The 27,597-nt window shown below is 50.3% G+C and overlaps 1 protein-coding gene across 1 annotated transcript in view; it reads right to left on the reverse strand.

Moving 5' to 3' along the window:
• Window positions 1–1,279: 1,279 nt before the first annotated feature.
• Window positions 1,280–27,597, reverse strand: part of LOC135573631 (AT-rich interactive domain-containing protein 5B-like) — a 135,635-nt gene continuing 109,317 nt past the window's right edge. The window contains 6 exon segments of the mRNA XM_065022913.1: window positions 1,280–2,914; window positions 3,459–3,596; window positions 3,599–3,778; window positions 3,781–4,016; window positions 4,343–4,791; window positions 20,081–20,294. Coding sequence (XP_064878985.1) covers window positions 1,665–2,914; window positions 3,459–3,596; window positions 3,599–3,778; window positions 3,781–4,016; window positions 4,343–4,791; window positions 20,081–20,294 — 2,467 coding nt within the window. The 3' untranslated portion in view covers window positions 1,280–1,664.

A 27,597-nucleotide genomic window follows, 5' to 3' on the forward strand; every position in this document is an offset into this window, starting at 1 on the left:
TTTGATAGTTTGGTGTTGGGGTGGACAGAGGAGAGCTGTGAGGCTCTGAAGGGAGGGTTAGGGTTATGATAGTTTGGTGTTGGGGTGGACAGAGGAGAGCTGTGAGGCTCTGAAGGGAGGGTTAGGGTTATGATAGTTTGGTGTTGGGGTGGACAGAGGAGAGCTGTGAGGCTCTGAAGGGAGGGTTAGGGTTATGATAGTTTGGTGTTGGGGTGGACAGAGGAGAGCTGTGAGGCTCTGAAGGGAGGGTTAGGGTTATGATAGTTTGGTGTTGGGGTGGACAGAGGAGAGCTGTGAGGCTCTGAAGGGAGGGTTAGGGTTATGATAGTTTGGTGTTGGGGTGGACAGAGGAGAGCTGTGAGGCTCTGAAGGGAGGGTTAGGGTTATGATAGTTTGGTGTTGGGGTGGACAGAGGAGAGCTGTGAGGCTCTGAAGGGAGGGTTAGGGTTATGATAGTTTGGTGTTGGGGTGGACAGAGGAGAGCTGTGAGGCTCTGAAGGGAGGGTTAGGGTTATGATAGTTTGGTGTTGGGGTGGACAGAGGAGAGCTGTGAGGCTCTGAAGGGAGGGTTAGGGTTATGATAGTTTGGTGTTGGGGTGGACAGAGGAGAGCTGTGAGGCTCTGAAGGGAGGGTTAGGGTTATGATAGTTTGGTGTTGGGGTGGACAGAGGAGAGCTGTGAGGGCTCTGAAGGGAGGGTTAGGGTTATGATAGTTTGGTGTTGGGGTGGACAGAGGAGAGCTGTGAGGCTCTGAAGGGAGGGTTAGGGTTATGATAGTTTGGTGTTGGGGTGGACAGAGGAGAGCTGTGAGGCTCTGAAGGGAGGGTTAGGGTTATGATAGTTTGGTGTTGGGGTGGACAGAGGAGAGCTGTGAGGCTCTGAAGGGAGGGTTAGGGTTATGATAGTTTGGTGTTGGGGTGGACAGAGGAGAGCTGTGAGGCTCTGAAGGGAGGGTTAGGGTTATGATAGTTTGGTGTTGGGGTGGACAGAGGAGAGCTGTGAGGCTCTGAAGGGAGGGTTAGGGTTATGATAGTTTGGTGTTGGGGTGGACAGAGGAGAGCTGTGAGGCTCTGAAGGGAGGGTTAGGGTTATGATAGTTTGGTGTTGGGGTGGACAGAGGAGAGCTGTGAGGCTCTGAAGGGAGGGTTAGGGTTATGATAGTTTGGTGTTGGGGTGGACAGAGGAGAGCTGTGAGGGGCTCTGAAGGGAGGGTTAGGGTTATGATAGTTTGGTGTTGGGGTGACAGAGGAGAGCTGTGAGGCTCTGAAGGGAGGTTAGGGTTATGATAGTTTGGTGTTGGGGTGGACAGAGGAGAGCTGTGAGGCTCTGAAGGGAGGGTTAGGGTTATGATAGTTTGGTGTTGGGGTGGACAGAGGAGAGCTGTGAGGCTCTGAAGGGAGGGTTAGGGTTATGATAGTTTGGTGTTGGGGTGGACAGAGGAGAGCTGTGAGGCTCTGAAGGGAGGGTTAGGGTTAGGATAGTTTGGTGTTGGGGTGGACAGAGGAGAGCTGTGAGGCTCTGAAGGGAGGGTTAGGATTATGATAGTTTGGTGTTGGGGTGGACAGAGGAGAGCTGTGAGGCTCTGAAGGGAGGGTTAGGGTTATGATAGTTTGGTGTTGGGTTGGACAGAGGAGAGCTGTGAGGCTCTGAAGGGAGGGTTAGGGTTATGATAGTTTGGTGTTTGGTTTGACAGAGGAGAGCTGTGAGGGGCTGATGTCTGGGTGTTGCTGTGTGTTGAGGGCAGACATGGAAGACATGGGGTGTAGACCATGATGCAACAGTTCCCCATACGAGGCTCCCATAGGGTGCCGGTACATGTGGGCGGGGCTGTGAGCCTGTCTTTGCATCATGAAGGAGTGGAAAGCGAAGGGCGGGACCAGAGGAGAGAGGCCGGCCTGGTTCTTCAGGTACTGTAGGGGGTGGTACCCCAGGGGCCTGTGGGGGCCCAGGCCCTCACACATATCCTGGATCTGAGAAATGAAGGCCTCTGGGTAGAGGCCCCCGGGGAACAGGGGGGAGGAGAGGAAGGGGAACTTGTGTCCTTCCACGAAGGAGTTGATGTGTAGGTGGAGGCTGTGGGCCGGGGCTGGCTGGGGGTCGGCTGGTACCACCCCCTCCAGCGCTGGGGTCCTGACCTTCCACTCCGAGTGGCCCTCCCTGTCTCTGTCCCTGATTGTACAGGATGAGGAGGAAGAGGAGGAGTGCATGGGAGTGACAGCTCTGATCTTCCTCTCTGGGGCCCCGTTCTCCCGCTCCTCCAGACTCCTCTTCAGTGGGCGTGCCGTGCACACGTTGTTCTGGGGTCTGGACGTATTCTTGGTGCCTAGGATGGGTCTGTTTAGCTCCTCCATCTTGTGTCCCAGCCCCTGGTCCTCCCATCCTCCACTCTGGCCATTCAGGGTCTTCCCCCTGTGGTTAGGCTGGGGGTCTGCAGGATGTCTGGGGCTGGAGGACATGGTCATGGGGGGGACTCTACAGAACCTCCCAGTATCCTGGAGGGGCATGAGGGGGTGGGGGTTGTTGTGAAGGGAGGGGGTGGCAGTGGAGGGGGTAGGTTTGTGAGGAGAGGACTTGGGAAGACTTAAGTCTGTGGGTTGGTCTTCTGAACTTGTCTGTACGAGAGACGTCATGTCTCTTAGTGTGTGAGGGGTCAGGTTGGGGGTCAGGAGGTTTATACGGGCACAGTAGCCCCCCAGACCCATTGTGTCAGGGTGTTTAGAGGAGGGGAACTGCGGCCCTCCCGGGCCAGGCGCTGCCTCACAGTCCCTGAGTAAGGCGGTCTCCCTCTCCCTGCTGCTGATGAACTGGCTGACGTGTGTCTCTGTATGGTTGTACAAACTGTGGAGGTTCTGGGAGTGGAGGGGGGGAGAGAAGTCAGGCAGGAATCTGGTAATGTGGCCAGGTTGGGGCGTCTCAATACTCCGTAGGTAAAGGTCATAGGGAGAGTTAGGGTGGGGCTGGGTCAGGTCATAGGTAGAGTTAGGGTGGTGCTGGGTCAGGTCATAGGTAGAGTTAGGGTGGGGCTGGGTCAGGTCATAGGTAGAGTTAGGGTGGTGCTGGGTCAGGTCATAGGTAGAGTTAGGGTGGGGCTGTGTAAGGTCATAGGTAGAGTTAGGGTGGGGCTGGGTCAGGTCATAGGGAGAGTTAGGGTGGGGCTGGGTCAGGTCACAGGGAGAGTTAGGGTGGGGCTGGGTCAGGTCACAGGGAGAGTTAGGGTGGTGCTGGGTCAGGTCACAGGGAGAGTTAGGGTTGGGCTGGGTCAGGTCATAGGTAGAGTTAGGGTGGGGCTGGGTCAGGTCACAGGGAGAGTTAGGATGGTGCTGGGTCAGGTCACAGGGAGAGTTAGGATGGTGCTGGGTCAGGTCACAGGGAGAGTTAGGGTGGGGCTGGGGATGGTGTATAGTCTTGGGGGTAGATGGGATAGGGATGGTGCTGGGTCAGGTCACAGGGAGAGTTAGGGTGGGGCTGGGGATGGGGCTGGGTCAGGCCATAGGGAGAGTTAGGGTGGGGCTGGGTCAGGTCATAGGGAGAGTTAGGGTGGTGCTGGGTCAGGTCACAGGGAGAGCAGGGTTCCCCTGGTTTATACATGTTCCTGTTCCGGCCCTCCCCTCCCTCCTGTCCCCTGTCTCGCAGAACAGGGGCTTGAAGCTCTGGGCATGCTGGATGACAGACGGACGTTTGACCACAGCTGTGCCTGTGCTGCAGGAACCCTGACAGCCTGCTATTGGCTGACTGGCCGACTCCTCTGCGTTGCAAATAGCCAGGCTTGTGTTGATGAGGGTGGGGGCGGGCCAATGGCGTAGTGATTGGGCAGAGATGGCCCAGGGGTGGTTCCATTGACCTGAGAGAGCAGCTTCTTCTTGGCTAGATCAGACATGGTGCCAGAGTTGGTGCCAGGGTTGGTGCCAGGATGGTTGGTGCCTGGATGGTTGGTGCCTGGATGGTTGGTGCCTGGATGGTTGGTGCCAGGATGGTTGGTGCCTGGATGGTTGGTGCCTGGATGGTTGGTGCCAGGGTTGGTGCCTGGATGGTTGGTGCCATAGTTGGTGCCTGGATGGTTGGTGCCAGGGTTGGTGCCTGGATGGTTGGTGCCAGAGTTGGTGCCTGGATGGTTGGTGCCTGGATGGTTGGTGCCTGGATGGTTGATGCCAGGGTTGGTGCCTGGATGGTTGGTGCCAGGGTTGGTGCCTGGATGGTTGATGCCAGGGTTGGTGCCTGGATGGTTGGTGCCTGGATGGTTGATGCCAGGGTTGGTGCCTGGATGGTTGATGCCAGGTCCAGGATGGGCTCTGCCTGGGTAGAGTATAGTAGAGTATCTGTAACAGGAGTGGTCCTGTCCAGGAGCTGTGCTCTGTCGGTGGTGTCCTCTGGAGCCCTGGGGGACTGTAGGGACCTCTGCCGAATGGGGAGCACCACCTCCACTATGCCCACCATGCCAGGGTTAGGGCCCTGGGGCTCCTCAGTCAACCCAGACTGGTCCAGCCTGGCCTGGGGACATGGGTTGGCATAGTCAGGCAGCTCCTTTTGCCATTGGTCCTGAGGGTGGGAGTGGTTTATTGGAGTGGGAGTGTCTACAGGGAAGAAGTGGAGTGTAGTGGTGTCTGAAGGTGGCTTCTCGTTGTTCTCCCAGGAAACTCCTTGGTGTAGAACCCTCTCCTTGATGCAGACCGCTACTGGCTCCTCCTCCTCCTCTTCACTGGTGCTCCTGCTCACCTCACCAGCCGGCAGGGGCACCTCCTGCTTCACCTTGACTCCCTCCTCCTCCGGACTACTTTCCTTCTCCTCACACTCCTGCAACACAACAGACACAGAGGTCAGTTAGGAACCAGACAGACAACAGACACAGAGGACAGTTAGGAACCAGACAGACAACAGACACAGAGGACAGTTAGGAACCAGACAGACAACAGACACAGAGGACAGTTAGGAACCAGACGGGTGGACACCATTCTGTATACTTCCAGCCCGTCCTTGGACACTGTGCTATCTAACCTCCAAACGAGCTTCAATGCCATACAACACTCCTTCCGTGGCCTCCAACTGCTCTTAAACGCTAGTAAAACCAAATGCATGCTTTTCAACCGTTCGCTGTCTGCACCCGCACGCCCGACTAGCATCACCACCCTGGATGGTTCCGACCTAGAATATGTGGACATCTATAAGTACCTAGGTGTCTGGCTAGACTGTAAACTCTCCTTCCAGACTCATATCAAACATCTCCAATCTAAAATCAAATCTAGTCGGCTTTCTATTCTGCAACAAAGCCTCCTTCACTCACGCCGCCAAACTTACCCTAGTAAAACTCCGATGTCATCTACAAAATAGCTTCCAACACTCTACTCAGCAAACTGGATGCAGTCTATCACAGTGCCATCCGTTTTGTCACCAAATCACCTTATATCACCCACCACTGCGACCTGTATGCTCTAGTCGGCTGAACCTTGCTACATATTCGTCGCCAGACCCACTGGCTCCAGGTCATCTACAAGTCCATGCTAGGTAAAGCTCCGCCTTATCTCAGTTCACTGGTCACGATGGCAACACCCACCCGTAGCACGCGGTCTAGCAGGTGTATCTCACTGATCATCCCTAAAGCCAACACCTCATTTGGCCGCCTTTCGTTCCAGTTCTCTGCTGCCTGTGACTGGAACGAATTGCAAAAATCGCTGAAGTTGGAGACTTTTATCTCCCTCACCAACTTCAAACATCTGCTATCTGAGCAGCTAACCGATCGCTGCAGCTGTACATAGTCCATCGGTAAATAGAACACCCAATTTTACCTACCTCATCCCCATACTGTTTTTATTTATTTACTTTTCTGCTCTTTTGCACACCAATATCTCTACCTGTACATGACCATCTGATCATTTATCACTCCAGTGTTAATCTGCAAAATTGTAATTATTCGCCTACCTCCTCATGCCTTTTGCACACAATGTATATAGACCCTCTTTTTGTTCCTACTGTGTTATTGACTTGTTAATTGTTTACTCCATGTGTAACTCTGTGTTGTCTGTTCACACTGCTATGCTTTATCATGGCCAGGTCGCAGTTGCAAATGAGAACTTGTTCTCAACTAACCTACCTGGTTAAATAAAGGTGAAATAAATCAAATAAATAAAATAGGAACCAGACCACCAATACACACTTCAGAGGTAGTACTGAATAACGGTTACATGCACAGTCCAATCCACCAGCCTCCCTCTTCTCCTCTCTAATGAACTGTTTCCATCAACAGACCACCTGCACAGTCCAATCCACCAGCCTCCCTCTTCTCCTCTCTAATGAACTGTTTCCATCACCAGACCACCAATACACACTACAGAGGTAGTACTGAATAACGTTTACATGCACAGTCCAATCCACCAGCCTCCCTCTTCTCCTCTCTAATGAACTGTTTCCATCACCAGACCACCAATACACACTACAGAGGTAGTACTGAATAACGTAATGTGGAGACTATATACATGGGGTGCAGGTACAGAGTCCATGTGGAGGCTATATACAGGGGGTACCGGTACAGAGTCAATGTGGAGGCTATATACAGGTGGTACCGGTACAGAGTCAATGTGGAGGCTATATACAGTACAGGGGGTACCGGTACCATGTCAATGATGAGGCTATATACATGGGGTACAGGTACAGAGTCCATGTGGAGGCTATATACAGGGGGTACAGGTACAGAGTCCATGTGGAGGCTATATACAGGGGGTACCGGTACAGAGTCAATGTGGAGGCTATATACAGTACAGGGGGTACCGGTACCATGTCAATGATGAGGCTATATACATGGGGTACAGGTACAGAGTCCATGTGGAGGCTATATACAGGGGTACCGGTACAGAGTTAATGTGGAGGCTATATACAGGGGGTACAGGTACAGAGTCCATGTGGAGGCTATATACAGGGGTACCGGTACAGAGTCAATGTGGAGGCTATATACATGGGGTACAGGTACAGAGTCCATGTGGAGGCTATATACAGGGGTACCGGTACAGAGTCAATGTGGAGGCTATATACAGGGGGTACTGGTACAGAGTCAATGTGGAGGCTATATACAGGGTGTACTGGTACAGAGTCAATGTGGAGGCTATATACAGGGTGTACTGGTACAGAGTCCATGTGGAGGCTATATACAGGGGTACCGGTACAGAGTCAATGTGGAGGCTATATACATGGGGTACCGATACAGAGTCCATGTGGAGGCTATATACAGGGGGTACTGGTACATAGTCAATGTAGAGGCTGCGGTCGGAGGCTGAGCAGGTGCAATACCAGGCGGTGATGCAATCAGTCAGGAAGCTCTCGATGGTGTAGATCTAGACCTTTTTGAGGATCTGAGGGCCGATGCCAAATCTTTTCAGTCTCCTGAGGGAATAGGCGTTGTCGTGCCCTCCACGACTGTCTTGGTGTGTTTGGACCATGAACATTTGTTGGGGATGTGGACACCAAGGAACTTGAAGCTCTCAACCTGATCCACTACAGCCCTGTCTATGAGAATGGGGGCGTCCTCGGCCCTCCTTTTCCTGTAGTCCACAATCATCTCCTTTGTCTTGATCGCGTTGAGGGAGAGGATTTTATCCTGGCACCACACTGTCAGGTCTCTGACCTCCTCCCTATAGGCTCTCATCGTTGTTGGTGATCAGGCCTACCACTGTTGTGTCATCGGAAAACTTAATGATGTTGTTGGAGTCGTGCTTGAGGGGACTGAGCACGAACCCTGAGGGGCCCCAGTGTTGAGGATCAGCGTGGTGGATGTGTTGTTACCTACCCTTAACACCCGGGGGCGGCCTGTCAGGAAGTCCAGGATCCAGTTGCAGAGGGAGGTGTTTAGAACCAGGGTCCTTAGCTTAGTGATGAGCCTTGAGGGCACTATGGTATTGAACACAGATGTAGTCAATGAATAGCATTCTTACATACAGTTGAAGTCGGAAGTTTACATACACTTAGGTTGGAGTCATTAAAACTCATTTTTCAACCACTCCACAAATTTGTGCATGACACAAGTAATTTTTCCAACACCTGTTTACAGACAGATTATTTCACTTATAATTCACTGTATCACAATTCCAGTAGGTCAGAAGTTTACATACACTAAGTTGACTGTGTCTTTACAAAGCTCGGAAAATTCCAGAAAATTATGTCATGGCTTTAGAAGCTTCTGATAGGCTAATTGACATCATTTGAGTCAATTGGAGGTGTACCTGTGGATGTATTTCAAGGTCTACCTTCAAACTCAGTGCCTCTTTGCTTGACATCATGGGACAATCAAACGAAATCAGCCAAGACGTCAGAAAAAAAAATTGTAGACCTCCACAAGTCTGGTTCATCCTCGGTAGCAATTTCCAAACGCCTGAAGGTATCATGTTCATCTGTACAAACAATAGTGTGCAAGTATAAACACCATGGGACCACACAGCCGTCATACCGCTCAGGAAGGAGACGCGTTCTGTCTCCTTGAAATGAACATACTTTGGTGCGAAAAGTGCAAATCAATCCCAGAGCAACAGCAAAGGACCTTGTGAAGATGCTGGAGGAAACAGGTACAAAAGTATCTATATCCACAATACAATGAGTCCTATATCGACATAACCTGAAAGGCTGCTCAGCAAGGAAGAAGCCACTGCTCCAAACCCGCCATAAAAAATCCAGACTACGGTTTGCAACTGCACATGGGGACAAATATCGTACTTTTTGGAGAAATGTCCTCTGGTCTGATGAAAAAATGTTTGGCCATAATGACCATCGTTGTGTTCGGAGGAAAAAGGGGAGATTTGCAAGCCGAAGAACACCATCCCAACCGTGAAGCACGGGGTGGCAGCATCATGTTGTGGGGGTTCTTTGCTGTGTTAGGGACTGGTGCACTTCACAAAATAGATGGCATCATGAGGTGGAACAATTATGTGGATATATTGAAGCAACATCTCAAAACATCAGTCAGGAATTTAAAGCTTGGTCGCAAATGGGTCTTCCAAACGGACAATGACTCCAAGCATAATTCCAAAGTTGTGGCAAAATGTCTTAAGGATAACAAAGTCCAGGTATTGGAGAGGCCATCACAAAGCCCTGACCTCAATCCAACAGAAAATGTATGGGCAGAACTGAAAAGGCGTGTGCGAGCAAGGAGGCCTACAAACCTGACTCAGTTACACCAGCTCTGTCAGGAGGAATGGGCCAAAATTCACCCAACGTTTGTGGGAAGCTTGTGGAAGGCTACCCGAAACGATTTAAAGGCAATGCTACCAAATACTAATTGAGTGTATGTAAACTTCTGACCCACTGGGAATGTGATGAAATAAATAAAAGCTTAAATAAATCCTTCTCTCTACTATTATTCTGACATTTCAAATTCTTAAAATAAAGTGGTGATCCTAACTGACCTAAGACAGTGAATTTTTACTAGGATTAAATGTCAGGCATTGTGAAAAACTGAGTTTAAATGTATTTGGCGAAGGTGGAATGTAAACTTCAACTGTAGGTGTTCCTTTTGTCCAGGTGGGAAATGGCAGTCCGGCATGCAATAGATATTGCATCATTTGTGGATCTGTTGGGGCGGTATGCAAATTGGAGTGGGTCTAGGGTTTCTGGGATAATGGTGTTAATGTGAGTCATTACCAGCCTTTCAATGCACTTCATGACTGCGAGAGCTACGGGTCGGTAGTCATTTAGGCAGGTTACCTTGGTGTTTTAAGGCACTGGGATTATGGTGGTTTGCTTGAAACATGTTGGTATTACAGACTCAGTCAGGGACAGGTTGAAAATGTCAGTGAAGACACTTGCCATTTGGTCAGCGCATGCTCGGAGTACAGATCCTGGTAATCCGTCTGGCCCTGCGGCCTTGTCAATGTTGACCTGTTTAAAGGTCTTACTCACATCAGCTAAGGAGAGCGTTATCACACAGTCGTCCGGAACAGCTGGTGCTCTCATACAGACTTCAGTGTTACTTGCCTCGGCGAGCATAGAAGTCATTTGGCTCGTCTGGTAGGCTTGGGACAGATTGAGCGAGAAGTTGGCAGCGAAAGTTGAGGGGATTGAGCCAGAGCCAACTCTCCGTACTCACCGTGGGGAGCGTTTGACCTGGCAGGCACCATGTTTTGTGGTGATACGCACTGTGTCTCCAGTGCGGATTCACAGCCCGGTGCGTTCTGTGCCACTTGTCGTCCAGGACGGGTTGTGCCGGCTCAGCGCGCCTGGTCTCCAGTGCGCCGCCTCGGTCCAGGAAAGCCTGTGCGGGCTCTACGCGCTGTATTCCCAGTCCAGTGCGTCGTGTACCTCCTCCCCGCACTCGCCCTGCGGTGCGTATCACCAGCCCGGTGCCTGTACCGGTCCCATGAATCAGGCCCATGAATCAGGTCCACGGTCCGGAACCTCCAGACACGGTCCACGGTCCGGAACCTCCAGAGACGGTCCACGGTCCGGAACCTCCAGAGACTGTCCACGGTCCGGAACCTCCAGAGACGGTCCACGGTCCGGAACCTCCAGAGACTGTCCACGGTCCGGAACCTCCAGAGACGGTCCACGGTCCGGAACCTCCAGTGACGGTCCACGGTCCGGAACCTCCAGTGACGGTCCACGGTCCGGAACCTCCAGACACGGTCCACGGTCCGGAACCTCCAGACACGGTCCGGAACCTCCAGACACGGTCCGGAACCTTCAGACACGGTCCGGAACCTCCAGACACGGTCCACGGTCCGGAACCTCCAGACACGGTCCACGGTCCGGAACCTCCAGACACGGTCCACGGTCCGGAACCTCCAGACACGGTCCACGGTCCGGAACCTCCAGTGACGGTCCACGGTCCGGAACCTCCAGTGACGGTCCACGGTCCGGAACCTCCAGTGACGGTCCACGGTCCGGAACCTCCAGTGAGGAGGTGACGGTCCACGGTCCGGAACCTCCAGTGACGGTCCACGGTCCGGAACCTCCAGAGACGGTTTTGCGGTCCAGAGCCTCCAGCGACGGTCTATGGTCCTGAGTCCCCGGCGACTAACAATGGTCCGGCGTCCCCAGCAACGATCTACGGTCCGGAGTCCCCAGCGACGATCTACAGTTTGGAGTCCCCAGCGATAATCCACGGTCCGGAGCATCCGGTGACGATCCCCGCACCAGAGCCGCCATTGAGGATAACTTGTCCGCGAGCGGAGTGGATACTCGCCCGCACCGGAGCCGTCCCCGACGGTAGATGCCCACCCTTGACCCTCCCCTATTGGGGATCATATCTAGGCAGCCATTTCCCCATTGTGCTTTGTGGGATCTTGACTATGGATAGTTGCCTGTTAGAACTACTGTTAGCTTCACGTTTCGTTTGAGATTTATTGTTTTGTTTTGCTGTGAGTTTCACTCAGTCAATGAAAGATGTGGAACCCAGATCACACTGCGCTTTGGTCCACTTATTATGACGATCGTGACACTCGTTGAGTGCCGTCTTAGTGCCAGCATCGGTTTGTGATGGTAAATAGACAGCTACAAAAATATAGATGAAAACTCTCTTGGTAAATAGTGTGGTCTACATCTTATCATAAGATCCTCTACCTCAGGAGAGCAAAACCTCGAGACTTCCTTAATATTAGATTTTGTGCAGCAGCTGTTACTTACAAATAGACACAGACCTCCACCCCTTGTCTTACCGGACGGAGGCAGCTGTTCTGTCTTGCCGATGCAGCGTAAATCCAGCCAGCTGTATGTTATCCATGTTGTTGTTCAGCCCCGACTCGGTGAAACACAACATATTAGTTTAAGGAAAATAACCTCACAGGAAAATAACCTCACACTCAACGTCAACAAAACTAAGGAGATGATTGTGGACTTCAGGAAACAGCAGAGGGAACACCCCCCTATCCACATCGATGGATCAGTAGTGGAGAGGGTAGCAAGTTTTAAGTTCCTCGGCATACACATCACAGACAAACTGAATTGGTCCACTCACACTGACAGCGTCGTGAAGAAGGCGCAGCAGCGCCTCTTCAACCTCAGGAGGCTGAAGAAATTCGGCTTGTCACCAAAAGCACTCACAAACTTCTACAGATGCACAATCGAGAGCATCCTGGCGGGCTGTATCACCGCCTGGTACGGCAACTGCTCCGCCCTTAACCATAAGGCTCTCCAGAGGGTAGTGAGGTCTGCACAACGCATCACCGGGGGCAAACTACCTGCCCTCCAGGACACCTACACCACCCGATATTACAGGAAGGCCATAAAGATCATCAAGGACATCAACCACCCGAACCACTGCCTGTTCACCCCGCTATCATCCAGAAGGCGAGGTCAGTACAGGTGCATCAAAGCTGGGACCGAGAGACTGAAAAACAGCTTCTATCTCAAGGCCATCAGACTGTTAAACAGCCACCACTAACATTGAGTGGCTGCTGCCAACACACTGTCATTGACACTGACCCAACTCCAGCCACTTTAATAATGGGAATTGATGGGAAATGATGTAAATATATCACTAGCCACTTTAAACAATGCTACCTTATATAATGTTACTTACCCTACATTATTCATCTCATATGCATATGTATATACTGTACTCTAGATCATCGACTGCATTCTTATGTCACTAGCCACTTTAACTATGCCACTTTGTTTACTTTGTCTACATACTCATCTCATATGTATATACTGTACTCGATACCATCTACTGTATGCTGCTCTGTACCATCACTCATTCATATATCCTTATGTACATATTCCTTATCCCCTTACACTGTGTATAAGACAGTAGTTTTGGAATTGTTAGTTAGATTACTTGTTGGTTATCACTGCATTGTCGGAATTAGAAGCACAAGCATTTCGCTACACTCGCATTAACATCTGCTAACCATGTGTATGTGACAAATAAAATTTGATTTGATTTGATTTAATTTAATGGCCAGTTGGTAGGATAGTTTTGATCGGAGCTCATCCAGTTTATTCTCCAGTGATTGATAGGATGTTAATGGGATTTATCAGTTAATTGAATGATTAGAACATTCCACCCTGAAACAATCAAATTGAATGTATAAAATTATAATCAATAAATGTGTAGTTCTAGTTAGAATTAGGGTAAAACAATATAGCTAATGTTTATGTCTTTATAGTGTCTTAAAAACAGAGGAGCGCCAGAATTCGGTGCCGACCTTGGCTAGGGGCCACTGAGAGATTTGGGAAAGGACAGGAGGTGATTCTCACGGTCCCTAATCTTTGTCGGCTGGGTAACAGGACATTGTGTGCTAATGTTAGTGTGAATGTGTGTGCGTATGTTAGTGTGAATGTGGGTGCGTGAGAAGCCAGTATTAAATGAATTGTCTTGTACAACAGAGGAGCGCTCTCGTAAATAAACTTTCTGACTATCGTAGCTGGGCCTCCGTCTGATTCATTTCAACCAGTTTCTTACAAATTCTGGGTTTCAGGCTGAGTAGTTAATTGAATTTATGAACATTGAGAACATAATTCTCGTGACACTGTATGTTATCCATGTTGTTGTTCAGCCCTCTGTGAAACATAAGATATTAGTTTAATGATAGTGTTGATCAGAGCTCATCCAGTTTATTCTCCAGTGATTGCACATTGGCTAATAGGACGGATGGTAGAGGCGGATTACCCACTCGCCGTCAGATCCTTACAAGGCACCCAAACCTACATGTCCACTTCTCTTCTTCATGTGAATGACGGGGATTTGGGCCTTGTCTGGTGTCTGAGGTAAATCCTTCGCGTCTCGACTCGTCCAGTACGAGGTGAGTAATCGTTGTTCTGATATCCAGAAGCTCTTTTCGGTCATAAGAGAATGTGGCAGTAGCATTATGTACAACATATGTTACAAATAACGTGAAAAAACACACTCAATCTGTTAGGAAAACAGCAGCCATCGTCTCTGGCGTCACTCAAAGTGACAGGACTATGTTGCTAACTTCAGGAATACATCCTCCACCCATCCAGACACTCACACACAGACACACACATGTCCAGGGTAAGGGCTTAGCTGGGGACCACTATACAGACAGGGCTTCTGCAGCAGTAGGTGTGTCTATTGGCTCTGGCGCTATGGGGCTAAACACCTGAATCACTCAACAGGCTCAACTGCTCCTCCTGAACTATTCTTACAGCCTTACAACCCCTACAGATTCCTGATTCTAAACAGAGAGACAGGAACTAATGGGGATCCATAATAAACCCCAGGAAGAGTAGCTGCTGCCTTGGCAGGAACTAATGGGGATCCATAATAAACCCCAGGAAGAGTAGCTGCTGCCTTGGCAGGAACTAATGGGGATCCATAATAAACCCCAGGAAGAGTAGCTGCTGCCTTGGCAGGAACTAATGGGGATCCATAATAAACCCCAGGAAGAGTAGCTGCTGCCTTGGCAGGAACTAATGGGGATCCATAATAAACCCCAGGAAGAGTAGCTGCTGCCTTGGCAGGAACTAATGGGGATCCATAATAAACCCCAGGAAGAGTAGCTGCTGCCTTGGCAGGAACTAATGGGGATCCATAATAAACCCCAGGAAGAGTAGCTGCTGCCTTGGCAGGAACTAATGGGGATCCATAATAAACCCCAGGAAGAGTAGCTGCTGCCTTGGCAGGAACTAATGGGGATCCATAATAAACCCCAGGAAGAGTAGCTGCTGCCTTGGCAGGAACTAATGGGGATCCATAATAAACCCCAGGAAGAGTAGCAGCTGCCTTGGCAGGAACTAATGGGGATCCATAATAAACCCCAGGAAGAGTAGCTGCTGCCTTGGCAGGAACTAATGGGGATCCATAATAAACCCCAGGAAGAGTAGCTGCTGCCTTGGCAGGAACTAATGGGGATCCATAATAAACCCCAGGAAGAGTAGCTGCTGCCTTGGCAGGAACTAATGGGGATCCATAATAAACCCCAGGAAGAGTAGCAGCTGCCTTGGCAGGAACTAATGGGGATCCATAATAAACCCCAGGAAGAGTAGCTGCTGCCTTGGCAGGTACTAATGGGGATCCATAATAAACCCCAGGAAGAGTAGCTGCTGCCTTGGCAGGAACTAATGGGGATCCATAATAAAACCCCAGGAAGAGTAGCTGCTGCCTTGGCAGGAACTAATGGGGATCCATAATAAACCCCAGGAAGAGTAGCTGCTGCCTTGGCAGGAACTAATGGGGATCCATAATAAACCCCAGGAAGAGTAGCTGCTGCCTTGGCAGGAACTAATGGGGATCCATAATAAACCCCAGGAAGAGTAGCTGCTGCCTTGGCAGGAACTAATGGGGATCCATAATAAACCCCAGGAAGAGTAGCTGCTGCCTTGGCAGGAACTAATGGGGATCCATAATAAACCCCAGGAAGAGTAGCTGCTGCCTTGGCAGGAACTAATGGGGATCCATAATAAACCCCAGGAAGAGTAGCTGCTGCCTTGGCAGGAACTAATGGGGATCCATAATAAACCCCAGGAAGAGTAGCTGCTGCCTTGGCAGGAACTAATGGGGATCCATAATAAACCCCAGGAAGAGTAGCTGCTGCCTTGGCAGGAACTAATGGGGATCCATAATAAACCCCAGGAAGAGTAGCTGCTGCCTTGGCAGGAACTAATGGGGATCCATAATAAACCCCAGGAAGAGTAGCTGCTGCCTTGGCAGGAACTAATGGGGATCCATAATAAACCCCAGGAAGAGTAGCTGCTGCCTTGGCAGGAACTAATGGGGATCCATAATAAACCCCAGGAAGAGTAGCTGCTGCCTTGGCAGGAACTAATGGGGATCCATAATAAACCCCAGGAAGAGTAGCTGCTGCCTTGGCAGGAACTAATGGGGATCCATAATAAACCCCAGGAAGAGTAGCAGCTGCCTTGGCAGGAACTGGGGGATCCATAATAAACCCCAGGAAGAGTAGCTGCTGCCTTGGCAGGAACTAATGGGGATCCATAATAAACCCCAGGAAGAGTAGCTGCTGCCTTGGCAGGAACTAATGGGGATCCATAATAAACCCCAGGAAGAGTAGCTGCTGCCTTGGCAGGAACTAATGGGGATCCATAATAAACCCCAGGAAGAGTAGCTGCTGCCTTGGCAGGAACTAATGGGGATCCATAATAAACCCCAGGAAGAGTAGCTGCTGCCTTGGCAGGAACTAATGGGGATCCATAATAAACCCCAGGAAGAGTAGCTGCTGCCTTGGCAGGTACTAATGGGGATCCATAATAAACCCCAGGAAGAGTAGCAGCTGCCTTGGCAGGAACTAATGGGGATCCATAATAAACCCCAGGAAGAGTAGCTGCTGCCTTGGCAGGAACTAATGGGGATCCATAATAAACCCCAGGAAGAGTAGCTGCTGCCTTGGCAGGAACTAATGGGGATCCATAATAAACCCCAGGAAGAGTAGCTGCTGCCTTGGCAGGAACTAATGGGGATCCATAATAAACCCCAGGAAGAGTAGCTGCTGCCTTGGCAGGAACTAATGGGGATCCATAATAAACCCCAGGAAGAGTAGCTGCTGCCTTGGCAGGAACTAATGGGGATCCATAATAAACCCCAGGAAGAGTAGCTGCTGCCTTGGCAGGAACTAATGGGGATCCATAATAAACCCCAGGAAGAGTAGCTGCTGCCTTGGCAGGAACTAATGGGGATCCATAATAAACCCCAGGAAGAGTAGCTGCTGCCTTGGCAGGAACTAATGGGGATCCATAATAAACCCCAGGAAGAGTAGCTGCTGCCTTGGCAGGAACTAATGGGGATCCATAATAAACCCCAGGAAGAGTAGCTGCTGCCTTGGCAGGAACTAATGGGGATCCATAATAAACCCCAGGAAGAGTAGCTGCTGCCTTGGCAGGAACTAATGGGGATCCATAATAAACCCCAGGAAGAGTAGCTGCTGCCTTGGCAGGTACTAATGGGGATCCATAATAAACCCCAGGAAGAGTAGCTGCTGCCTTGGCAGGAACTAATGGGGATCCATAATAAACCCCAGGAAGAGTAGCTGCTGCCTTGGCAGGAACTAATGGGGATCCATAATAAACCCCAGGAAGAGTAGCTGCTGCCTTGGCAGGAACTAATGGGGATCCATAATAAACCCCAGGAAGAGTAGCAGCTGCCTTGGCAGGAACTAATGGGGATCCATAATAAACCCCAGGAAGAGTAGCTGCTGCCTTGGCAGGAACTAATGGGGATCCATAATAAACCCCAGGAAGAGTAGCTGCTGCTGAGCATTCCAGAGAATGAGGTAATGTTTCTGTTCTATACCGTAGCAGGGTGAGTAGCTGCTGACTTGGCAGGAACTAATGGGGATCCATAATAAACCCCAGGAAGAGTAGCTGCTGACTTGGCAGGAACTAATGGGGATCCATAATAAACCCCAGGAAGAGTAACTGCTGCCTTGACAGGAACTAATGGGGATCCATACTAAACCCCAGGAAGAGTAGCTGCTGCCTTGGCAGGAACTAATGGGGATCCATAATAAACCCCAGGAAGAGTAGCTGCTGTCTTGGCAGGAACTAATGGGGATCCATAATAAACCCCAGGAAGAGTAGCAGCTGCCTTGGCAGGAACTAATGGGGATCCATAATAAACCCCAGGAAGAGTAGCTGCTGCCTTGGCAGGAACTAATGGGGATCCATAATAAACCCCAGGAAGAGTAGCTGCTGCCTTGGCAGGAACTAATGGGGATCCATAATAAACCCCAGGAAGAGTAGCTGCTGACTTGGCAGGAACTAATGGGGATCCATAATAAACCCCAGGAAGAGTAGCTGCTGCCTTGGCAGGAACTAATGGGGATCCATACTAAACCCCAGGAAGAGTAGCAGCTGCCTTGGCAGGAACTAATGGGGATCCATAATAAACCCCAGGAAGAGTAGCTGCTGCCTTGGCAGGAACTAATGGGGATCCATAATAAACCCCAGGAAGAGTAGCAGCTGCCTTGGCAGGAACTAATGGGGATCCATAATAAACCCCAGGAAGAGTAGCTGCTGCCTTGGCAGGAACTAATGGGGATCCATAATAAACCCCAGGAAGAGTAGCTGCTGCCTTGGCAGGAACTAATGGGGATCCATAATAAACCCCAGGAAGAGTAGCTGCTGCCTTGGCAGGAACTAATGGGGATCCATAATAAACCCCAGGAAGAGTAGCTGCTACCTTGGCAGGAACTAATGGGGATCCATAATAAACCCCAGGAAGAGTAGCTGCTGCCTTGGCAGGTACTAATGGGGATCCATAATAAACCCCAGGAAGAGTAGCTGCTGCCTTGGCAGGTACTAATGGGGATCCATAATAAACCCCAGGAAGAGTAGCTGCTGCCTTGGCAGGAACTAATGGGGATCCATAATAAACCCCAGGAAGAGTAGCTGCTGCCTTGGCAGGAACTAATGGGGATCCATAATAAACCCCAGGAAGAGTAGCTGCTGCCTTGGCAGGAACTAATGGGGATCCATAATAAACCCCAGGAAGAGTAGCTGCTGCCTTGGCAGGAACTAATGGGGATCCATAATAAACCCCAGGAAGAGTAGCTGCTGCCTTGGCAGGTACTAATGGGGATCCATAATAAACCCCAGGAAGAGTAGCTGCTGCCTTGGCAGGAACTAATGGGGATCCATAATAAACCCCAGGAAGAGTAGCTGCTGCTGAGCATTCCAGAGAATGAGGTAATGTTTCTGTTCTAATGGGATCCGTAATAAACCCCAGGAAGAGTAGCTGCTGACTTGGCAGGAACTAATGGGGATCCATAATAAACCCCAGGAAGAGTAGCTGCTGACTTGGCAGGAACTAATGGGGATCCATAATAAACCCCAGGAAGAGTAACTGCTGCCTTGACAGGAACTAATGGGGATCCATACTAAACCCCAGGAAGAGTAGCTGCTGCCTTGGCAGGAACTAATGGGGATCCATAATAAACCCCAGGAAGAGTAGCTGCTGCCTTGGCAGGAACTAATGGGGATCCATAATAAACCCCAGGAAGAGTAGCTGCTGCCTTGGCAGGAACTAATGGGGATCCATAATAAACCCCAGGAAGAGTAGCTGCTGCCTTGGCAGGAACTAATGGGGATCCATAATAAACCCCAGGAAGAGTAGCTGCTGCCTTGGCAGGAACTAATGGGGATCCATACTAAACCCCAGGAAGAGTAGCTGCTGCCTTGGCAGGAACTAATGGGGATCCATAATAAACCCCAGGAAGAGTAGCTGCTGCCTTGGCAGGAACTAATGGGGATCCATAATAAACCCCAGGAAGAGTAGCTGCTGCCTTGGCAGGAACTAATGGGGATCCATAATAAACCCCAGGAAGAGTAGCTGCTGCCTTGGCAGGAACTAATGGGGATCCATAATAAACCCCAGGAAGAGTAGCTGCTGCCTTGGCAGGAACTAATGGGGATCCATAATAAACCCCAGGAAGAGTAGCTGCTACCTTGGCAGGAACTAATGGGGATCCATAATAAACCCCAGGAAGAGTAGCTGCTGCCTTAGCAGGAACTAATGGGGATTCATAATAAACCCCAGGAAGAGTAGCTGCTGCTGAGCATTCCAGAGAATGAGGTAATGTTTCTGTTCTATACCGTAGCAGGGTGAGATGGTTCCAGTTTGGAGTCAGAGAACCAGACACTGGTCTATACAATGAAAACTGTTGACACAGCAGATGCTGTCTGCTATGTATTATAGATACCTTTCATACAAATCTTAACCTTGTGACCCATTCTATGTATCTGTTGTTCGTCATATAGGTTGAGAGGGGTGTATCTCGGCTATAAAGGATCTTTGTACTTTTGTGTTGTTACTTTTCAATGGTTCATTAGAAATGGTGCATCATTGAAAGTCAAATGCTATTGCAAGGCTCTTATTATTAAAGATGTAGTTTAAGTATAACTCTGACTGGTGTGTGAAGTTTGTCTCTCTCCTCATTTGGTAAATACAGAAATTAACCACCACACTGACTGGGAGGAGAGAGAGAAAGAGAGAGAATTAGACTGACTGGGAGGAGAGAGAGGGACACAGAGAAAGAGAGAGACAGAGAGAGAGAGAGGGAGAGACAGAGAAAGAGAGAGACAGAGAGAGACAGAGAGAGAGAGAGAGGGAGAGACAGAGAAAGAGAGAGACAGAGAGAGAGAGAGAGAGAGAGAGACAGAGAGAGAGAGAGAGACAGAGAATGGGACTGACTGGTGAGAGTTCCAGGCCTTTAGCACAGGGGTCCTGTTCAGTCCTGGGGGGTTGGGGGTTTTGTGGGTGTTGCTCCTCTTTGGGGCACCGCGTCACCGTGGGAACCTTGGTCTTGGGGACCTCCTGCTGGGTGGTGAGGTCTTTACGGGGTTTGGATAGGGGGAGGGGCTTATCTTCCTCTCCTTTAGTGAACCTCTCATAAGGCAGGATAAGCCTGGGGAGAGAGACAAGTATTATCAATCCATCAATTCATAAATAACAGCCATTAAACATCAACAGTTATTATACAGAGAACCCAGTTAACCCAGATAACCCAGAGAACCCAGAGAACCCAGAGAACCCATAACCCAGATGACCCAGATGACCCAGATAACCCAGATGACCCAGATAACCCAGATGACCCAGATAACCCATAACCCAGATGACCCAGACAACCCAGATGACCCAGATAACCCAGATAACCCATAACCCAGATGACCCAGATAACCCAGATGACCCAGATAACCCAGATAACCCATAACCCAGATGACCCAGATAACCCAGATAACCCAGATGACCCAGATAACCCAGATGACCCAGATAACCCATAACCCAGATGACCCAGACAACCCAGATAACCCAGATGACCCAGATAACCCAGTTAACCCAGATAACCCAGTTAACCCAGATAACCCAGAGAACCCAGAGAACCCAGATAACCCATAACCCAGATGACCCAGATAACCCAGATAACCCAGATGACCCAGATAACCCAGATGACCCAGATAACCCATAACCCAGATGACCCAGACAACCCAGATAACCCAGATGACCCAGATAACCCATAACCCAGATGACCCAGACAACCCAGACAACCCAGATAACCCAGATAACCCATAACCCAGATGACTCAGATAACCCATAACCCAGATAACCCAGATAACCCATAACCCAGATGACCCAGATGACCCAGATAACCCATAACCCAGATGACCCAGACAACCCAGATAACCCAGATAACCCAGATGACCCAGATGACCCAGACGACCCAGATGACCCAGATGACCCAGAGAACCCAGAGAACCCAGATGACCCAGATGACCCAGATGACCCAGAGAACCCAGACGACCCAGATGACCCAGATGACCCAGATGACCCAGATAACCCAGACAACCCAGAGATAACCCAGATGACCCAGATGACCCAGATGACCCAGATAACCCAGATAACCCAGTTAACCCAGATAACCCAGATAACCCAGACAACCCAGACGACCCAGACGACCCAGACGACCCAGATGACCCAGATGACCCAGATGACCCAGATAACCCAGATAACCCAGATGACCCAGATGACCCAGATGACCCAGATGACCCAGATGACCCAGATAACCCAGACAACCCAGCCCCCTGACGAGAAATCAGAATCAGGTCATCATTATAACCTGAAGAGGGAGACAGGTAATCATTATAACCTGGAGAGGGAGACAGGTAATCATTATAACCTGGAGAGGGAGACAGGTAATCATTATAACCTGGAGAGGAGGAGAGGGAGACAGGTAATCATTATAACCTGGAGAGGGAGACAGGTAATCATTATAACCTGGAGAGGAGTAGAGGGAGACAGGTAGTCATTATAACCTGGAGAGGGAGACAGGTAATCATTATAACCTGGAGAGGAGTAGAAGGAGACAGGTATTCATTATAACCTGGAGAGGGAGACAGGTAATCATTATAACCTGGAGAGGGAGACAGGTAATCATTATAACCTGGAGAGGGAGACAGGTAATCATTATAACCTGGAGAGGAGTAGAAGGAGACAGGTATTCATTATAACCTGGAGAGGGAGACAGGTAATCATTATAACCTGGAGAGGAGTAGAGGGAGACAGGTAATCATTATAACCTGGAGAGGGAGACAGGTAATCATTATAACCTGGAGAGGGAGACAGGTAATCATTATAACCTGGAGAGGGAGACAGGTAATCATTATAACCTGGAGAGGAGTAGAGGGAGACAGGTAATCATTATAACCTGGAGAGGAGTAGAGGGAGACAGGTAATCATTATAACCTGGAGAGGGAGACAGGTAATCATTATAACCTGGAGAGGGAGACAGGTAATCATTATAACCTGGAGAGGGAGACAGGTAATCATTATAACCTGGAGAGGGAGACAGGTATTCATTATAACCTGGAGAGGGAGACAGGTAATCATTATAACCTGGAGAGGGAGACAGGTAATCATTATAACCTGGAGAGGAGTAGAGGGAGACAGGTAATCATTATAACCTAGAGAGGAGTAGAGGGAGACAGGTAATCATTATAACCTAGAGAGGGAGACAGGTAGTCATTATAACCTGGAGAGGGAGACAGGTAATCATTATAACCTGGAGAGGAGGAGAGGGAGACAGGTAATCATTATAACCCAGAGAGGGAGACAGGTAATCATTATAACCTGGAGAGGGAGACAGGTAATCATTATAACCTGGAGAGGGAGACAGGTAATCATTATAACCTGGAGAGGAGTAGAGGGAGACAGGTAATCATTATAACCTGGAGAGGGAGACAGGTAATCATTATAACCTGGAGAGGGAGACAGGTAATCATTATAACCTGGAGAGGGAGACAGGTAATCATTATAACCTGGAGAGGAGTAGAGGGAGACAGGTAATCATTATAACCTAGAGAGCAGTAGAGGGAGACAGGTAATCATTATAACCTAGAGATGGAGACAGGTAGTCATTATAACCTGGAGAGGGAGACAGGTAATCATTATAACCTGGAGAGGAGGAGAGGGAGACAGGTAATCATTATAACCTAGAGAGGGAGACAGGTAATCATTATAACCTGGAGAGGGAGACAGGTAATCATTATAACCTGGAGAGGGAGACAGGTAATCATTATAACCTGGAGAGGAGTAGAGGGAGACAGGTAATCATTATAACCTGGAGAGGAGGAGAGGGAGACAGGTAATCATTATAACCTGGAGAGGGAGACAGGTAATCATTATAACCTGGAGAGGGAGACAGGTAATCATTATAACCTGGAGAGGAGTAGAGGGAGACAGGTAATCATTATAACCTGGAGAGGAGGAGAGGGAGACAGGTAATCATTATAACCTGGAGAGGGAGACAGGTAATCATTATAACCTGGAGAGGGAGACAGGTAATCATTATAACCTGGAGAGGGAGACAGGTAATCATTATAACCTGGAGAGGAGTAGAGGGAGACAGGTAATCATTATAACCTGGAGAGGAGGAGAGGGAGACAGGTAATCATTATAACCTGGAGAGGGAGACAGGTAATCATTATAACCTGGAGAGGGAGACAGGTAATCATTATAACCTGGAGAGGGAGACAGGTAATCATTATAACCTGGAGAGGAGTAGAGGGAGACAGGTAATCATTATAACCTGGAGAGGAGTAGAGGGAGACAGGTAATCATTATAACCTGGAGAGGAGGAGAGGGAGACAGGTAATCATTATAACCTGGAGAGGGAGACAGGTAATCATTATAACCTGGAGAGGGAGACAGGTAATCATTATAACCTGGAGAGGGAGACAGGTAATCATTATAACCTGGAGAGGGAGACATGTAATCATTATAACCTGGAGAGGGAGACAGGTAATCATTATAACCTGGAGAGGGAGACAGGTAATCATTATAACCTGGAGAGGGAGACAGGTAATCATTATAACCTGGAGAGGGAGACAGGTAATCATTATAACCTGGAGAGGGAGACAGGTAATCATTATAACCTGGAGAGGAGGAGAGGGAGACAGGTAATCATTATAACCTGGAGAGGAGTAGAGGGAGACAGGTAATCATTATAACCTGGAGAGGAGTAGAGGGAGACAGGTAATCATTATCACCTGGAGAGGGAGACAGGTCATCATTATAACCTAGAGAGGGAGACAGGTAATCATTATAACCTAGAGAGGGAGACAGGTAGTCATTATAACCTAGAGAGGGAGACCAGTGTTCCATGACTATGTGCATAGGACAGTAGTCTCTAAATTGCAGGGTTGAGTACTGGGTGGTAACCGGCTAGTAACAGTCACTAAAGTTAAAGGCAGGGTACTGAGCTAGTTGTGACTATTTAAGTCTGATCGCCTTGTATTTGTGTGTTGGTGTGTGTGTGTGTGTGTGTGTGTGTGTGTGTGTGGCTGTAATTGCTTTACAAAACGATGAGAATGTAATTAATTCACAATGGAACATTCGCAGTGTTCCAATCTGTCATCACTACAGTATCTAGGAACTGTCTGTCATCACTACAGTATCTAGGAACTGTCTGTCATCACTACAGTATCTAGGAACTGTCTGTCATCACTACAGTATCTAGGAACTGTCTGTCATCACTACAGTATCTAGGGACTGTCTGTCATCACTACAGTATCTAGGAACTGTCTGTCATCACTACAGTATCTAGGAACTGTCTGTCATCACTACAGTATCTAGGAACTGTCTGTCATCACTACAGTATCTAGGGACTGTCTGTCATCACTACAGTATCTAGGAACTGTCTGTCATCACTACAGTATCTAGGAACTGTCTGTCATCACTACAGTATCTAGGAACTGTCCAGTATGGGTCCAGTGTGTGTGGGTCCAGTGTGTGGTTCCAGTGTGTGGGTCAAGTATGTGGGTCCAGTGTTTGGTTCCAGTGTGTGGGTACAGTATGTGGGTCCAGTCTGTGGGTCCTGTGTGTGGTTCCAGTATGTGGGTCCAGTATTGGGTTCCAGTGTGTGGGTCCAGTGTGTGTGGTTCAGTCTGTGGGTCCAGTGTGTCCAGTCAGTCTGTGGGTCCAGTCTGTGGTTCCAGTGTGTGGGTTCTGTGGGTCCAGTGTGGGTCAGTCTATCCAGTCTGTGGGTCCAGTGTGTCTGTGGGTCCAGTCTGTGGGTTCAGTCTGTGGGTCCAGTGTGTGGGTCCAGTGTGTGGGTCCAGTGTCTGGGTCCAGGGTTCAGTCTGTGGGTCCAGTCTGTGGTTCCAGTGTGTGGGTTCAGTCTGGGTCCAGTGTCCAGTGTGTGGGTTCAGTCTGTGGGTCCAGTCTGTGGGTCCAGTGTGTGGGTTCAGTCTGTCCAGTGTGTGGGTCCAGTGGGTCCAGTATGTGGGTCCAGTCTGTGGGTCCAGTGTGGGTCCAGTGGGTCCAGTGTGTTGGTTCAGTCTGTGTGTGTGGTTCCAGTGTGGGTTCAGTCTCTGTGGGTCCAGTGTGTGGGTTCAGTCTGTGGGTCCAGTCTGTGGGTCCAGTCTGTGGGTCCAGTGTGTGGGTCCAGTGTGTGGGTCCAGTGTGTGGTTCAGTCTGGGTCCAGTGTGGGTTCAGTGTGTGGGTTCAGTCTGTGGCTCCAGTGTGTGGGTCCAGTGTGTGGGTCCAGTGTGTGGTTCCAGTGTGTGGGTCCAGTATGTGGGTCCAGTGTGTGGGTCTAGTGTGTGGGTCCAGTATGTGGGTCCAGTGTGTGGGTCCAGTGTGTTGGTTCAGTCTGTGGGACCAGTGTGTGGTTCCAGTGTGGGTTCAGTCTGTGGGTCCAGTGTGTGGGTCTAGTCTGTGGGTCCAGTGTGTGGGTCCAGTGTGTGGGTTCAGTCTGTGGGTCCAGTGTGGTGGTCCAGTGTGTGGTTCCAGTGTGTGGGTCCAGTGTGTGGTCCAGTGTGTGGGTCCAGTGTGTGGGTCCAGTGTGTGGGTCCAGTGTGGGTCCAGTGGATTGTGGGTCCAGTCTGTGGGTCCAGTGTGTGGGTCCAGTGTGTGGGTTTAGTCTGTGGGTTCAGTCTGTGGGTTCAGTCTGTGGGTCCAGTGTGTGGGTTCCAGTCTGTGGGTTCAGTCTGTGGGTTCAGTCTGTGGGTGGTTCCAGTGTGTGGGTCCAGTGTGTGGGTCCAGTGTGTGGGTCCAGTGTGTGGGTCCAGTGGGTTCTGTGGGTCTCTGGGTCCAGTGTGTGGGTCCAGTGTGTGGTCCAGTGGGTTCCAGTGTGGGTTCCAGTCTGTGGGTCCTGTGTGGTTCAGTCTGTTCCAGTCTGTGGGTCCAGTCTGTGGGTGTGGGTCCAGTCCAGTGTGGGTCCAGTCAGTGTGGGTCCAGTCTGTGGTTCCAGTCTGTGGGTCCAGTGTGTGGGTCCAGTGTGGGTCCAGTGTGTGGGTCCAGTGTGTGGGTCCAGTGTGTGGGTCCAGTGTGTGGGTCCAGTGTGTTGGTCAGTCTGTGGGACCAGTGTGGGTTCCAGTGTGTGTCTGTGGGTCCAGTGTGTGGGTCTAGTCTGTGGGTCCAGTGTGTGGGTTCAGTCTGTGGGTCCAGTGTGTGGTTCCAGTCTGTGGGTCCAGTGTGGTGGTCCAGTGTGTGGTTCCAGTGTGGGTCCAGTGTGTCCAGTATGTGGGTCCAGTATGTGGGTCCAGTGTGTGGGTCCAGTGTGTGGGTTCAGTCTGTGGATTCAGTCTGTGGGTTCAGTCTGTGGGTCCAGTGTGTGGGTCCAGTCTGTGGGTTCAGTCTGTGGGTTCAGTCTGTGGGTTCAGTCTGTGGGTCCAGTGTGTGGGTCCAGTGTGTGGGTCCAGTGTGTGGGTCCAGTGTGTTGGTTCAGACTCTGGGTCCAGTGTGTGGGTTCAGTGTGTGGGTTCAGTGTGTGGTTCCAGTGTGTGGTTCCAGTCTGTGGGTCCAGTGTGTTGGTTCAGTCTGTGGGTCCAGTCTGTGGGTCCAGTCTGTGGGTCCAGTCTGTGGGTCCAGTCTGTGGGTCCAGTGTGGGGTCCAGTGTGTGTGGTCCAGTGTGTGGGTCCAGTGTAGTGTGGGTCCAGTAGGTGGGTCCAGTGTGTGGGTCCAGTAGTGTGGGTCCAGTATGTGGGTCCAGTGTGTGGGTCCAGTGTGTTGGTTCAGTCTGTGGGACCAGTGTGTGGTTCCAGTGTGGGTTCAGTCTGTGGGTCCAGTGTGTGGGTCTAGTCTGTGGGTCCAGTGTGTGGGTCCAGTGTGTGGGTTCAGTCTGTGGGTCCAGTGTGGTGGTCCAGTGTGTGGTTCCAGTGTGTGGGTCCAGTGTGTGGGTCCAGTATGTGGGTCCAGTATGTGGGTCCAGTGTGTGGGTCCAGTGTGTGGGTTCAGTCTGTGGATTCAGTCTGTGGGTTCAGTCTGTGGGTCCAGTGTGTGGGTCCAGTCTGTGGGTTCAGTCTGTGGGTTCAGTCTGTGGGTTCAGTCTGTGGGTCCAGTGTGTGGGTCCAGTGTGTGGGTCCAGTGTGTGGGTCCAGTGTGTGTTCCAGTTGGGTTCAGAGTCTGTGGTTCCAGTCTGTGGGTCCAGTGTGTGGGTTCAGTCTGTGGGTTCAGTCTGTGGGTCCAGTGTGTGGTTCCAGTCTGTGGGTCCAGTGTGTGGGTCCAGTGTGTGGGTCCAGTGTGTGGTTCAGTCTGTGGGTCCAGTGTGTGGGTCCAGTCTGTGGGTTCAGTCTGTGGGTCCAGTGTGGGTTCTCTGTGGGTCCAGTGGGGGTCCAGTGTTTGGTTCCAGTGTGGGGTCCAGTGTGTGGGTCCAGTGTGGGTCCAGTGTGTGGGTCCAGTATGTGGGTCCAGTAGGTGGGTCCAGTGTGTGG

The sequence above is a fragment of the Oncorhynchus nerka genome, linkage group LG10 (assembly GCF_034236695.1).
Source record: "Oncorhynchus nerka isolate Pitt River linkage group LG10, Oner_Uvic_2.0, whole genome shotgun sequence".
Lineage (NCBI taxonomy): Eukaryota > Metazoa > Chordata > Actinopteri > Salmoniformes > Salmonidae > Oncorhynchus > Oncorhynchus nerka.